The sequence below is a fragment of the Solanum lycopersicum genome, chromosome 2 (assembly GCF_036512215.1).
Source record: "Solanum lycopersicum chromosome 2, SLM_r2.1".
NCBI classification, from domain to species: Eukaryota; Viridiplantae; Streptophyta; class Magnoliopsida; order Solanales; family Solanaceae; genus Solanum; species Solanum lycopersicum.
In genome coordinates, this window is record NC_090801.1 from 41,554,712 (window position 1) to 41,570,622 (window position 15,911).

A 15,911-nucleotide genomic window follows, 5' to 3' on the forward strand; every position below is an offset into this window, starting at 1 on the left:
CTACCTTGTAGGTTATGACACATGCAAAAGCTTTCGAAAGATGAACATGCAAAACAAATTCAGAAAAAACAAATTGAACAATTCTATTTAAAGATCTGAAACACTGAATAATGTATACGTATACGTTTATAAAATAATACCGGAAGTTACAACTCAACAGACTCATCTATGAAGCTTCTAGCATAATGTAGAAAGGTTACCGTGAGAAGACCCAAGTGACTTGAATACCATGCTACCAACATATACTAAAACTATTAAAACTTACTATAGCTCTGAAAGCAAGGAGGTCTCATTGAGGTCGGATGAAAGTAATTCAAATGATGTGTCTGCTGTCAGGAGTAGCTGAACCAAAGCAGATTGAATGATGTTAGTACGTCTAAAAACTAGAGCATATATGCCCTGGGAGACTAAATAGGGACGCGTAGCATAATTTTATCCGTCGATTCAATATTTAATAAATATTAGTTGGTGGATAAGTTTGTGACACGTGTATGTCCCTTAGAACAAAGGACACATATGCTTTAGTTTTTGGACGGCAGGGCACCAATGCCCCAAAGGTATGATGGAGGGTATGTGCATAAAATTTACGATAGTTCGGGGGTATATTTGTCCTTTTTCCCTTAATATAAAGTTGATTGTATATTTCATAGTTATATTACAATTTTAGAACTTAAGCCTACCTTTTTTCAACTTTTACTTTTTAATTGTTTTTACAACTAATGTATTAATTTTTATTTTATACTATTTGTAAATTTGTAAAATTTAGTAGATCTTTCCAAAAGTTTGAAGTTGATAGGTTACAAAGAGAAAAATTCTTTAAGCGACAATACCAGTATACCACCTCATTTAAATTAATTATTTGGATACAATATTAAGCAAAGAAGTGAAGATTCGTAACAAACTATTAATCTCGATACAATGAGGATGACTTAATTAATTCTCAAGTAATACATAATACAAAATAATTAGAACAAAACAATATCGAACACACATTAAGCAAAGTTCGACAAGCGTACATTAAAATTTTGGAATAGGAAATGGGATCAAAGTAGGAGGTAAAAGTCATGGAAATTATAGAGTTCTTGAATGTTTAGTAGTATACTGGTGGGGGTGGAGGTGAAGCATAGGTGACAGATTGCTCGTACTTCTGAGGTGGTGGAGGTGGTGAGTTATAGGTTGTAGGCGATTGCTCATAGTACTTTGGTGGAGGTGGAGGAGATTTATAGGAAGGCTTAGATTCTTTGTAGTATGGTGGAGGAGGAGGGGATTTATAGGAAGGTGTAGATTCTTTGTAGTATGGTGGAGGTGGAGGGGATTTATAGGAAGGTGTAGATTCTTTGTAGTATGGTTGAGGGGGAGGAGACTTGTAGGAAGGGGTAGATTCTTTGTAGTATGGTGAAGGGGGAGGGGATTTATAGGAAGGTGTAGACTCTTTGTAGTATGTTGGAGGGGGAGGGGACTTGTAGTAAATTGGTGACTTGTAATATTTTGGTGGTGGTGGTGATTTATAGTATTTAGAAAGAGTAGGTGATTTGTAATATTTTGATGGGGATGGTGACTTGTAGTAATAATGTGTCGATGGAGTAGGCGACTTGTAGTACTTTGCAGGTGATGACGATTTATAGTACTTTGTAGGTGATGGTGATTTGTAATAGTACTTTGAAGGAGTTGGCGATTTGTAGTACTTCTTTGAAAGAAGGAGTTGGTGACTTGTAATACTTCACTACCACCGGTGCCTTGTAGTAATGTTTCGAAGGAGCATGTGATTTGTAATACTTCACTACGATAGGTGACTTGTAGTAGTGCTTCGAAGGAGCATGTGACTTGTAATATTTTGCTACCACAGGTGACTTGTAATAGTGCTTCGAAGGAGCATGTGACTCGTAATACTTTGCTACAACAGGTGTCTTGTAATATTTTGAAGGAGCGTGCGATTTGTAATAGTGATGTGATGGAGAATGTTCAACATGTTTATCCGGTTTCTTGTAGTATGGAGATGGTGAATGAGAAGTGTATTCATAAGAGTAGTCAGCAACAACAGTGCTGGCTACAAAGCAAATTACCAAAGCAAATGCAAGAAGAGACCTTTGTTCCAAATTTCCAAAGCTTATCATTTTGATTTTTGGAGAAAAAAGATAGGACTAAGACTCGTGTTGCATAGTTTAGTTGGAATCCTTGGTTTTTATAGTAGCAAAGTAATAAACTTCTTGAGATTAATTAATGTAATGGTTTCATGGTTAACCACTAAGATGATAGCAAAAAACCAATAAAGATTAGTTTAGTATAATTAGTGGCAAGCATATGTTTTGGTGATTGAAAAATAATTTGCAAGTGGGCTAATTTCGAAAGAAAATATAAGTTGACTTGAATATTGGATATGTAGTTCAAAACCAACAAGGCAAAACGAACTATATATACCAACTGAATTATAATAATAATATACTCAGTATAATTTTACAAAATAAAATTTGGGGGAATGTAGAATGTATGTAGACCTTAATCCTAGCTCAAAAGTAGAGGTAATTGTTCCCGATAAACCCTCAGATCAAGGAGAAATCAGTCAATGATGTTCAGTAACAAAAGTACAAGAAACAAGAGCTACTAATTATAGGATAACAAGTAGCAAGATAGGGGTGAACAAAATCGAATCAAATTGCAAATCGAGTTAAATTAGAAAAAAAAAAGGCGACTAGTGGTCTGGTTTGCTTTTTTCTTAAAAAAAAAATCAATTTTAATAGTGTTGATTTGGTTTTAACTAAAAAAAAGTCAGTTCGAGCCAAACTAACCTACATTATATATATCATTTTTAAAATTTATTTTAAAAATAAAGTATTTATTTTAATATAATTTATAAATATTTTTTATATTTCAACATATTGTTTCATGTTCGAAACTTAGAAGTTTGAATGGTTCAATAAAAATTATATCTATAGAAATTAGTAACTCTAATAAAGGTTAAATCAAAGTCAAATCAATATAACTAATAAAAAAAATTGATTTAATACTAAGAATGACAATTATATTAAATATTTATTCTTTAATTATATATTAATTTAGATAATTAAAATACATAACCAAATATTGTTTTTCTTCAATGTTTAGTCATGTACTTACTATTTAATAGACTTATTTTTGCATGTTTTGGTACTTTTAAATTGTGATGATTTTTTTTTGGCCAAATAAGTTCAATATTTGTTTTATGCAATTTCATTATTACTTTTTGTAATTTTTGAGTCATTACTCATCTCATATTTTGTGTTATTTTCTTAAAAAATATATTAGATGATTGTATATTGGTAGGACTAGAAGTATATCTAAAATACTAGTTAATTATATATTTCTATGAATACTTTATTGGAAAATTTTGAAAAAACCCAAAAATTGAGTTTCATTAATTTGATTTGGTTTATAAATTTTAAATTTTGACAATAATTATTTGGTTTGATAGTTAAAAAGTCGACTCAATCCAATCATGTACACCCCTACTAACAACTAACTCAGTTAGGAGAGCTACCGCTTATACCTTGCCACTGTTTAGAATATATATATATATATATATATATATATATAAATAATGTGGATCCACTATGAAGCCTCTTGGGTTTTGAAGGAGTTGACCGACTAGAGGTACACTCAAATACTACGTTGGCATGTGGATATGAGACTTGAATTTTTTAAAGCCGCATTTTCTCGATGGTAATAATCATCTCAAAATTTTCTATGTATGTTCATAGTATATCATGAAAACTATAATTGTAATCTTGTCGAGTCTTTACTGACGATCTGAATGTTTATGCTCACAACTATTTGAAACATACTAATGTCTTGAATTATTATGATATAGGAAATTTCTTTAAAAATGTTTTCCAAGCGTACCTGCTATTTTGTGCTCATACTACATTCTGAACTGTTTTTGTGATGTAGGTAGGACCATCAGTCGCTGACATTGATTTCGAGCCCGCTGGGGGGACGTCAGCGACCAAGGTTGAGTTTATGGTGTCCTTGATCAACTTTTATAGTTTGACTAGTTTTTTTTACTTGAGATAAGTCAATATTTTTGTTCACTTTTGAGACTTGTACTACTTTAGCAGTTGTCTACTTGTAACCACAGGCAGATCTCAAGGTGTCCAAAAATTATACGGTGTACTGAGGTAAAATTCTATGTAACAACAGTATATATAATATTTTGGTCACCTTAAAGAACATGAATGTAGTAATGACTCAGTAGTTGGAATCACTCAACCAAAGTTTGGCTGCACGTGCGTGTGATTGCAGGATCAATCCTCGGCTGCGCCACTGCTTCTGACTACTAACTAAGTCGTAGGATTGGATCTTTTGTTTGGTTTTTATTTTTTGTTGTTTTCGCTAAATTGCTTCTGTTTTATCTTGTGGTTTTTTTCCCCTTTCTTAATATGTCAATGACTGGTTATTCTGAAATATGTATTTGGCAGTTATAGTAGATGTCATCATGAGTGTTGAATTTTGAGTTGTGTTCAAAAATGAGCAAACAAATTAATTAAATTAATAACAAAACGATAAACAATCATTGCCTAACCGCCAAAGAAAATAATTAACCAGAAAATTAAACTAAAAGTAATTAAACAATTATCAAGACATACAACCTCCAAAAGACAAACTTATATTTTTTACATGTATTAATTATTTGATTTATTGTAAATTAATATACATTTAAAAGTAAATAGATAGGGTTAAATGTGTAATTTATTATTTTAATACGTGTATAACTAATACCCACATAACTAAATTTACCCTCTATCCTGCATAAGTTATAATTCCTCATAAGTTATGTAAGTATTAATTATGTAGATTTATAAAAAAGAAAAAAACGCAATCAAACACATAAAAACTAATACATGAACAACTCTTGTATAAATTTTAGAAACCTATCAACCAAACATTGTATAAATCTAATACATGAACATGTTTTATCATATTTACAAACTAAACATGGTACAAAATTAATACGTGAATGACTTTCAAGTGTCACTTGAGTAAATTACCAAACAACCCCTTACTGTGTTTTATGTGACCCTTCAGATTTGATTTTTCTGAAGAAGAAAAAACAGAAATTCAATGCAGTAATATTAGCCATATTTACAGCCTGTCTGGGAAGGTAACTGTTGTGTTGTAGAACATATTTGTGCATCAACAAATGAAATTACATACAATAAATAATCAATCAATCAACTATGCCTCAAAGTCAAAGAATAAAATAATAGAATGTACACAAAAAAGAATAAAATAATAGAACGTACACAAAAAAGGAAGTAAAACAGATGGAAGCTATACCTGAATGGGAACTATTATTGATTTGAAATATCCCTTTTACTAAATACACATAACAAATGGGTAAATAAACTGCTGCCTATTGTCACAATACACATCATACCCCTCTTGGCCTTGAAAATTGTACTTTATGGATACTAATAGTTCGACGTTAAGTTCAGCTGTGACACCAGGTTCAAGTCAAGTCTTAAACAACCATAAGTTGATAGAGGCGTCATCAGGATGTTGCCACCGATAAACTATAACCATTAAGATGTGACTTCTGCCATCTCCATGCAATCTGCAAACTCTGTTGAAGATCAGTGTATTTGGCTGTCCAGTTCAGTTCATTCCTAATCTTAGTTGGATCGCTGTAAACTTCTGCATAATCACCAGGCCTACGGGGAAGGAACTCAACTTTGATAGGTACTCCAGTTGCTACCTTACAAGCCTCCACAAATTCTTTCACTGATCTGCCTGTACTTGCAGACGAGGGATAATAAGACGTTGAGATCATTTTGAGAAAGCAAAACTGATTATGTAGAACAAAGTTGTTTACCTCTTCCTGTTCCAACATTGTAGATCCCAACTTTCCCTGGCCTTGCCTTCTCAAGAGCTTTAACATGAGCATCAACCAGATCGGTCACGTCTATATAATCCCTTATGCAGGTACCGTCTGCTGTCTTATAGTCTGTTCCTCTTACCTGCATAACAAATGAACTCCGTGACTCGGACAATTGTTTGTCAACAAAATTCATTTGATCATGATACAACATCCACTTTTCCCTTCAATAACAGGATCTTTAATCTTGTGCATAGAGCAGTCTTGAGTTTTGATTGTCATAGGAAAAATATTAACAACCACTGACTGGAAGACATTTGGAAGTTTGAAAATGTTTTATACATACTTTTTTGAACGGAACAGTCACTTTTCATACATAACTCAATAGAACTGGACAAACAGACCGCTTTCTGGCAAATTCAACAAATACAAATATTTTGATAGAAAATAGTTACTGACCTTAAGCCCAGGTATGATTCCACGAGCTGCATCAAAACAAGCACCAGATATCCGGCCATGTTCCCGTAGTTCAGGTCGTGGAGCTTCACCTAGTCTTCCATTTGGATCAGAACCAATGACATTGAAGTATCTAAATTTTGAGAAATTTGATGTAAGCGTAAATTTGGGATATAAAGCACACTTAACAAGTCAAAAACAATAATAGCAGTTGGTAATCAAAAATTGATCAAAGAAGTGCAAGCTTGTAGTTTACTTGGTAAAGAACAATGAAAACCAATGGACCACAATTGAAAAGAGGACAGTCTTTTGAGAAGGTAAAATATTTCGATCAGTAAGTTCACATACGAGACATCAGTAGACAAGAAAGTAAAATAGTTTAACTGGCCTTGTTCATTAGAAGATAAATGACCACAAAAATCAACTAACATTAATGTATACTAGATATAATGAACAAGCAGGGGAAATACAAATAGATAGAAACAATAAAAAGTGAAGGGAAAGGTAAGGACCAATCCGCAAACACAAACTAAAAGTAAAGGAGTATAAGAACAATCTACCTCAAAATCATGACAGACATGTTTGAGTTCTTGTGAAAATCTAGGATGATATCCTCCGCCATTTTCTTTGCTTTTCCATATGGATTAATTGGCAGCTGCAATTTGAGAGAATGATGCTCAGCTGGTATGTAATAAGCTCCCAACTTACAAATGGTGAAGCTCTTCACATCGACTTAACATCATTCATATGCTTCGAGCCTAATACATGCATATGACCTTTAAAGCACCCACCTGTGGAGTTTCTTCTGTAATCGGCATCTCTTCAGGCTCTCCATACGTTGCACATGTACTAGAGTAAATTAAAGTTGGGACTCCACGAGTTGCCATTGCTTCTAGTACAGTGAGGGTGTTTGATGTAATGTTGTGATAATACCTGATTGAGCCATGAAGCGGCATACAAATTATAAGTAAAAAGGAAAAGGCAAAGCAACATTACCATAAAAGAATACCTAAATGTGGATATCATGGTTAAAAGTTAGTCTGTCAAATCTCTTTAAAGGAAAATTGGTACACTAGATTAAGTGTTAAAAACATCTCTCAATTTGAAATAATGGATGTGACAGTCTCTTTTTTTAAGTACCGTACACAGAAAGCAAGATCAAAGGCAACTTTATAAATTTCCACTTTAGGATAAGAGTGCATAACTTGTCAAAGTGACAGTACAAGAGTTAGTTGCCATGTACTTTAGTAGAAGTAAACATTTAGAGATTGGTAAATGTTTCTTTAGAAGCCACTGCATCCAAAGGTTCAAAACACTGTCTAAATCTCAAACAACAATGTCAAAAGGATTGCATTATCAGCAAATACATAAGTTTCTGTGGGGGCGGAGGTTCTTGTTTTTTTTTCTTCTTTTCTTTTTTGGAAAAAGAAAAGACTTCACTGATCTTATGTTCCTCTAAAATCATGCAAACTAAATACATGTATATGTGGAACAAAATTTCTCAAAGAAACTCAACAACACTTACTTTAGAGGATCAAGGGTGCTCTCGCCAACATATGCTACAGCTGCAAAATGCATGACCGCATCAAATGCGTTTTGGGAGAATATCTTGTGCACCTGCATATGTTCATCACAAAAATAAGTAGATGGCAAAACACAAACAGCTTAAGTACCAAAAGGTAGTTAAGAACAACAGCAGTATACCACTTTGGCATCCCCCAAATCAGCATATATGAACTGAAACCTGCCAGGTTCAGGAAATAATTCCTGTAGAATCATTACAGCACCTAAATTTCCTCGTGAAAGGTTGTCCTGTCAAATCAGTAAATCATTTTTCCTATGATGTCCCATGTACATATTTACGCTCAAGAGTTGAACAATTCAAAACCTAAGAGCTGTCTACAATGATTACGGAAAGGACCAGTTCACAACATCAAACGGAGAAATTACCACTATGGTCACTCGGTAAGAATCTTTTAGAAGACGTAATGCTGCATGCGATCCAATATATCCAGCACCTCCAGTGACTAACACATGAGTGACACCTGGTTCATGACGAGAGAACTGAAGAGGAGGAAACAGGAGAAACAAACATGGTGAACAGCAAGCTCAATAGTTGTCCAATATTCATATGATTTATTGTCTCTCACATATATACACATGTTATGAAAATAAAATTATTGCGAAACTGAGAGGTGTACACAAATTTCCTTTTTCTCACTCTTAAGGAGGATTTGCATTTCTTGTAGAACTGGAGATTCAAATCCATCATTTGTGCTGATTCAAATGTTATTAACTCAAAAGGACAAAATTGTTAATCCATCATTCTAGACGATTGTTACAAGGCCTACACCAGTTAGAAAGGTGAAACTAGCTCTATCTCAACAGAAAGCTCTTGCAATATGAAACAACAAAGGAACTATGACAAACTCAGAGCTGAAACAGCATAATAATAATTCATATCCCAAAAGTTCCAAAAACAAAGATAGATACCAAAACTAGATTTTAGTGGCAAGTGCAGGCAATAATATACTACTATCGAGCTTTCTAGAAAAATGATGAACCAGTAAACAAAAGTACAGTTCCAAACATCTGTCAACAAAAATGACAGCCAATTTTTCCCACTAAATGATGACCGACCAAAACCAAGTACGGGGAAGCAAACCTGCCTAATATAATAGCGGTGAAATACCGGGAAGGAGGATAGGAAGCAAAAGAACGATACTTAAATGTAAATATGCAAGAATGTAAATGCAAATGCAATAAATAAATTAGGCAACAGAGCCAACCATGATATTAGATAATGCAATTCACCAATTTAAAAGTAGGTGGAGGTGCCAACATAAGTAATAACGACAATGAAAATGATGGTTAACAGAAGTAATGAAAAATGCAAGTTAAAAAATTGAACTTTGATATACATATCAAACGAACTTTCAAAATACAAAGAGGGAGCAAACTCTGACCAAGTTTTCTTGAGAGAGAACACTTCTTGGAAGAATAAGGTGTGTTTTACAAATGGAGAGGGAGGCTATTTTTAGCAAAATTGCTACAATAAAAGTGCTACGTTTATATGTATATTCTCAAACGTCTATTACTTAGATAAGTTAACCATTTACAATATGTTACCTCCTCAAGTTATGCGCATTAGCCTAAATAAGCCGAAAAACCTCAGGTTTGTTCCAATCGAGGCTAATGTGTGTAATTAAAGAAAGTGTTATATTTTATTTGATTAACTTGGCTACATAATAAGCACTTGAAAATGTACTCAAAAGCTTTTGCAGGATATGAATCAGAAGTATCTAAATGTGTTCAGGTGCCTAATTGAAACAAGACCTAGTACGAGTGTCTAAACAATTAATAAAGTAAAGGATGATGGACATACTGCAGTTGGGGGATTAAAATCAGGGGAGTGTTTGAGCATAAGAATGCATAGTGCAGTCAATATAGCAGCCATAAGAATTTTACCCACAAAGTTGTTTTTCTTCTTTGGATCTGCATAATCCATGCCTATTAACCAATAAACAAAGTTGCTTACAACAGAGTTAAAGATTCTGTTAATAACATAAACATTTGAGAGATTAGCAAACAACCATGATGAAGAAGAGAAGTGCTATTGACTTCCACTGAAACATAAAACAAAAAAGAAGCAAAAGGAAAGGAGGATATAGGAGCTCACCTACTAAAGGCATAGATCTATTAGACCTGAGCTGAGTTCTTGTTCTCACCAAATTTAGCATTACAGAAAGCAAATAAATATTTGTATTGGAAAAAATCAAGTGTCTGTCCTGGTTATGATCACTAAAAACTGAAACTTGGACTAGTCAGAAATTGGAGATACAAAATATATTAAGAAGTGGGGCCTCGACATAATTATTATTCCCTCTAATTCCTATTTAGTTATCCACTTTATAAAACACACACATATTAAAATAACAATAATTAATATAGTGAAGTTACAATCTTATCCTTATTAAATATGATTTCAAAAAGAATGAATTAAAACTATGAAATTTTTGAGAAGTTTAAATAATGGTATAATAGGAATTTTTTGATTTGTCAAAATGGACAAGTAAATAGAGGAATCTATATAAACAAGTAAATAGAAACAGATGAAATATTATTACGTAAAATAAAAGGGAAAGTTTCTTATTTTGAACCTAAGAAAACAAGATTTGTTACATCAAACAAAAGAAAATGAGGGTATAAAATGTATAAGCAGATGATGAAAATTGGGAGTTTTCAAGTTTTCAAAGGAAACAAGGAGGTGTGTGAGAAGAAGAAAAATTAAATACAGAAAAATAGAGAAATTATCACTTTCATTCTTAATTAAAATCAAAAATTTGTAAAAGAAAATATTACAAGCAAATAAATTGTGTTAAACTCAAATTTAACAAATAAGAAAAAAAAGAACAAAATAGATGATAATATAAATACCGACAGTGAATTGTCATCTGAACCAAAACCAGGAGGATGACCTGCAACTACCTTTATTTTGACATCATTTCCAAATACAGTACAAAATCAAAATCAGTCTATAACAAATTGAAGTGACAAAAGGTCCCCAAACCAGGAATTTTACGAGTCTGAGAATTTATTATTACTTATATTTTACTTTTTTGGTTCCATTTCATACGATTTAATTTAATTTTTTTGATCCAAAATAAAAATAGGTTTGAATTAATTTATTTTAAATGTTTTAGGATAAGGTATAAAATTATAACTAAACTGTGATTGAATTATCAATTACATATCTAAGCTATACATGTGAGGTACCTGTAATCCCAACTTCCCAATTTATTATTCTCACTATTTTTAAAAAAATGATCATATTTTTTTAATCTATTTAAAAAAGAATGATTCTTTTAAAAATATTTAAATTTTAATTTTTTACATATTTAATTCACTAAATTGAAAAATATTTTAATATATTTAATATTATTAAATCATCTTTTAAATAGGAGAATAATAAAAATAAAAATATTCAATTTAAATAATTTAAAGATAATTTTATAACATGGTTAAGGCGAAAAATGCGGGGAAGGGAAAGATGTTCATAAATGTCTCCCGACAGAAGATGACATTTCTCTTTTGTTAGATTCCAAGGACATAACAGCCACGTGTCCCTAGTCTTCTCTCATACTCTCATTCACATTTATGTTTTTTCATAACATAATACTTTTACCCTCTATTTAAGGGGTGCTCATGAGTCCATTTGATTTAGTTATCGGTTAAAATTTTAAAATCAAATCAATTTAGTCGATTTTAGAATTATTAAAGCCAAATCAAATATAATTTATATTTATTGATTTGATTGTTATTAATTTCGATTTGATTCAGCTATCCGGTTATTAATTATATACAAAAATAAAAAAAATAATTAATTTAAAATGTGAGAAATTACAACAATTCATTTAAAACGAACAATTTTAGAATTACTGGTGATATTTTTTTTATTACTGAGCTTACTATGAATTGAGCTTCAAAATCCACTAATTTTGTCTAGAAGGAACAGAAAATGACATTTCCAATCTTACAAAAGAATTGTCATATATATATATATATATATATATATATATATATATATATATATATATATATATATATATATATATATATATATATATATATATATGCAACAATAAAATAAATGTTCTCAACTTGAACATTTTTGCTTTCATAAGAATTATAAATAAAATTTGATGAAAATAGTATAATTAAGATCTTTAAAATTGTTTTAAAAAATAATATATTATAATCGGGTCAATTATTTCTTTATTTTTTCTCAAACAAAATCATCACCGAACTAAATACTATCGGTTTTAAAAAAATCTAAAATCAAACCAAATTTAAATAAAATTGTTTTCATTTAATCGATTTGAATTTGTTTATATATCCAAACTGTGAATACCCCTACCTGAAGTTATGGTCATAGTCAATCTAAAGTTTAGAAGCTACAACGAAAAAACTTGTATAAAAACTAAACGAACGATACAATGGTCATTCTAGTAAATCATAAATGAATTGAAATTACTATAGAAAAACTCACACTAATCCTACTCGAAAAAAAAGGAGAAAAGACCGTTACAATCTAACATTCCAAAGTAATTCAAGTGCTTGTTAAGTGCTATCCCATGCCTTAGCAACCATTGACTTTGGGAATCCATAAGTGAAAGTTTGTTATGCTACTCTCACTAGCATGCCAACAATCATTTTCACACAAAGTGATTACTATGGGGTTACCGCCAAAGAGTTGAACTAACTTTGGTGGGTAAATTCACGAGCACTATGCATTATGTTTTTAGATTTTTCCCATAGGGAAGATTTCAAAAATGGAAAAGGGTCTAAAATAGCCTTGAAGTATTGGAAATGGTACAAAATTACCCTCCATCCACCTATTGGCTCCAAAATGCCCTTCTCATCTACCTATTGGCTTCAAAATACCTTTGTCATCCACCTTTGGGTTCAAAATTGACCACTTATTTAACTATTTGAAAATTAAACTATTTAAATTATTTTTAAAATACTTGGAGCTCAACTATTGGTTATAATTTAATTTATTAATATAATTTATAAACCAACCCACTACCGACTCATTATTAACTAAACACCATCGAATTAATAAACCAATTATAATATCAAAATTGTCATAAACACTACTAAAACACGACGAAATTATAGATCCCTGAAAATGACATCCAGAATTATTCGACTCTGAATCAAAGCCCCAATTAAATTTAGGTTGAGCCCCTTATTTAGGAGGACACTTTCAATAGGATTCTATTTCAAGCTTGAAATCAAAATCTATGATTAAAGTTAAAGAAGTAGTACATCCCAATTAATTCATGCACTTTTTTTTAAATATAATTATAAATATTTATGGTTTGTTTTAAAAACTTAATATATTATTTTTAAAAAAAATTCATCTATGATGTAACATCACATAATTGAGACAAATGAATAATTAAGATGAACATAGTCAGACTTTTAATTTTATCGTTAATTTTTATTAGACACTTGAATATATGATACAATTTACTTCTCTAGATATTTTCGCCTCAAATTTTCAAAAACTCTCATTGGAAGTAGCTTTCTTGTTGTTGCATTAGTAATGTGATGGGTTTATTATTTTGGTGGGATTTAATTAGTCATGGGTGGTAGTGGATTGATTTATAAATTATATAAATAAGTTAAATTATAACAAATAGTTGAGCGTAACGTATTTAAAAAAAATATTTAAATTGTTTAAATTTAAAATCGTTAAATAAGTGGTCAATTTTGAACCCAAAGGTGGATGACAAGGGTATTTTGGAGCCAATAGGTTGGTGGGGATGGTATTTTAGAGCCAATAGGTGGATGGAGGGTAATTTTGTACCATTTTCAATACTTCGAGGGTATTTTAGGCCCTTTTCCGTTTTAAAAATATTTAGTATATGCGAGGTAAGTTGTAATACTTAGAATTTTTTTAAGCTATGGTCCGAATCATTCTTAATTTGCATATAAAGTCGTATCGGGTGATTCTCGAATTGTTTTTAGGTGTTGAGGTTAATTTTTTAGAGTGAAAATGAATTTGGATATAAATTAATGTCACTAGAATCTCTAGCACAAAGTTGAATTGAAATTTTCCTTACTGATTAAGTTTTGATATACAATTTTACTAAGTTCAAATTTCAAAGATAATATATCTCAGCACATAATAAATTAGGTGATCCTTGACCTATTAAAGTAAAGATATATGAGTCATCTTTCCCAAAATAAAGAACGTGGTTTGTACATAACTAAAAATATTAATTGATTATGTACAAAACACGTTCTTCATTTTTTCACATGTAACTCGATTTTTAAAATGATATTGAATATATTACAAAACTATATACGACATAATTGGGTATATACATGTCCAAAAACTATTATAGGAAGACATAAAAGAGGTAACAAAGTTTCTGGAAGGTTTTTGGGCTTCAACCATTGAGACTTATATAAATGGGCAGATTTGGTGTTTTTGGAGGATAACAAATCACTTTGAAAGTTCAAAAGAACCAAAACATTGAGGAGCTGTTGAATTACAACTAATCTATACTATGAGACCTCTCCTTCAATGGTGGATCATAGATGCATTTAGAAAGAAAGAGAAGAAGAAGAGTTGTTCATTATTGTGAAAACTGAAAAATGAAATTACTATGTAACAGTGACTTTTACACACTGTTTATTTCCTAACCGACTAGCAACTGTACTAACAACTTTTCTAAATCTTCAAGCCTCTAACTAACTTTATACACAACATTAAGTAATACACAATATCAAGTATTTCCTATCTCATTACTCCCCCTCAAGCTTGTGGGTGCGGAGACATTCAACACACCAAGCTTGCCTATCAAATATTCATGTTGTGCTCTAGGCCAGGTTATCCTTTCGTCAAAATGTCAGCCAGTTTCTCCTTGGAACTCACATGTACTGTTCTGATCAGTCCTTCTTGTATCTCTTGTCTGATAAAATAGCAGTCGATCTCTATGTGCTTGGTTCTCTCGTGAAACACTAGATTGACTGCTATTTGCAAAGCTGCCTTACTGTCACTATATACTACAACTGGTTGTTCAAACTTCATTTCTCAATTCTTTCAACAAAGCATCAATCCATACTAGATCTGAGACTACATTAGCCATACTCCTATATTCAGCCTCAGCTGAACTCCTGGAAAATACACTTTGCTTCTTAGATTTCCACGACAACAATGTCTCACTATGTTTAACTAGAAAACCTGACACTGATCTCCTTGTATTTGGGCATGCTGCCCAATCAACATCAGAATACACATTTAACTTGTTGGATCTTTTGCTGCTCAGTAATATCCCAAGTCCTGGCTCCTTCTTAATGTATTTCATTACCCTCACAACTACTTCCTAGTGTGGTCTCTTGGGTTGGTGTAAAAATTGACTGAGTGTCTGAACAGAGTAAGCTATGTCTGGCCTGGTTATAGTCAAATATAACATCTTCCCTACCAACCTTTGATATTGCTCCTTGTCTTTAAATTGCTCATTATCTGATTCTCCAGTGAGACAATCCAACTCTTGGATTGCTAGTTTGATGTTGGCTTCAAGAGGAGTCCAAGCTGGTTTAGCATTTCCTAGACCCAAATTTGAAATAATTTCTAAAGCATATTTTCTTTGATTCATCAAAATGCCTTTTGCTGATCTACTGAATTCCATTCCCAAAAAGAATTTCAATTCTCCAAGATCCTTGATCTTAAAAGCCTTATGTAGAATAGCTTTTGTGTGTTCTATAAGTCCCAAATTACTTCTTGTCACCAACATATCATCTACATAAACAAGAGTCACTACCATGTATGTTGTCTTCCTTTTAATGAATAAGGAATGATATAAGCTACTTTGAACATAACTAGATTCCAATAATGCTTTATTTAACTTCAAGTTCCATCGCCTTCTTGCTTGTTTGACACCATAGAGGGATTTGACACCTCATCATGAAGGTCTCCTTGTTAGAATTCATTGTAGACATCTAATTGATGAACAAACCAATTATGTTGAGCAACAAAAGATAAAACAGTCCCCACAGTAGCAATTTTAACCACTGGTGAAAAAGTCTCATG

General features: G+C 31.8%; 2 protein-coding genes and 1 pseudogene across 8 annotated transcripts; all 3 read right to left on the minus strand.

Moving 5' to 3' along the window:
* Nucleotides 1-871: 871 nt before the first annotated feature.
* Nucleotides 872-3,947, minus strand: LOC101254744 (extensin-1-like; annotated as a pseudogene).
* Nucleotides 3,948-5,244: 1,297 nt separating this feature from the next.
* LOC101244819 (UDP-arabinose 4-epimerase 1) lies at nucleotides 5,245-10,765 on the minus strand. 7 transcript variants are annotated; one of them, NM_001347437.1, is given in 10 exon segments: nucleotides 5,245-5,763; nucleotides 5,846-5,990; nucleotides 6,308-6,437; nucleotides 6,865-6,959; nucleotides 7,096-7,237; nucleotides 7,830-7,921; nucleotides 8,009-8,116; nucleotides 8,255-8,368; nucleotides 9,690-9,814; nucleotides 9,984-10,121. In NM_001347437.1, coding segments are annotated over 10 exon segments (1,251 nt in total). In that variant the 5' UTR covers nucleotides 10,045-10,121; the 3' UTR covers nucleotides 5,245-5,524.
* A 4,133-nt stretch (nucleotides 10,766-14,898) lies between these two features.
* LOC138342033 (uncharacterized mitochondrial protein AtMg00810-like) lies at nucleotides 14,899-15,645 on the minus strand. The gene is made up of 2 exons (XM_069294215.1): nucleotides 15,308-15,645; nucleotides 14,899-15,139 (listed from the first exon to the last, which is right to left on the minus strand). The coding sequence occupies exons 1-2, from the start codon at nucleotides 15,643-15,645 to the stop codon at nucleotides 14,899-14,901; spliced, it is 579 nt and encodes a 192-aa protein (XP_069150316.1).
* Nucleotides 15,646-15,911: the final 266 nt, after the last annotated feature.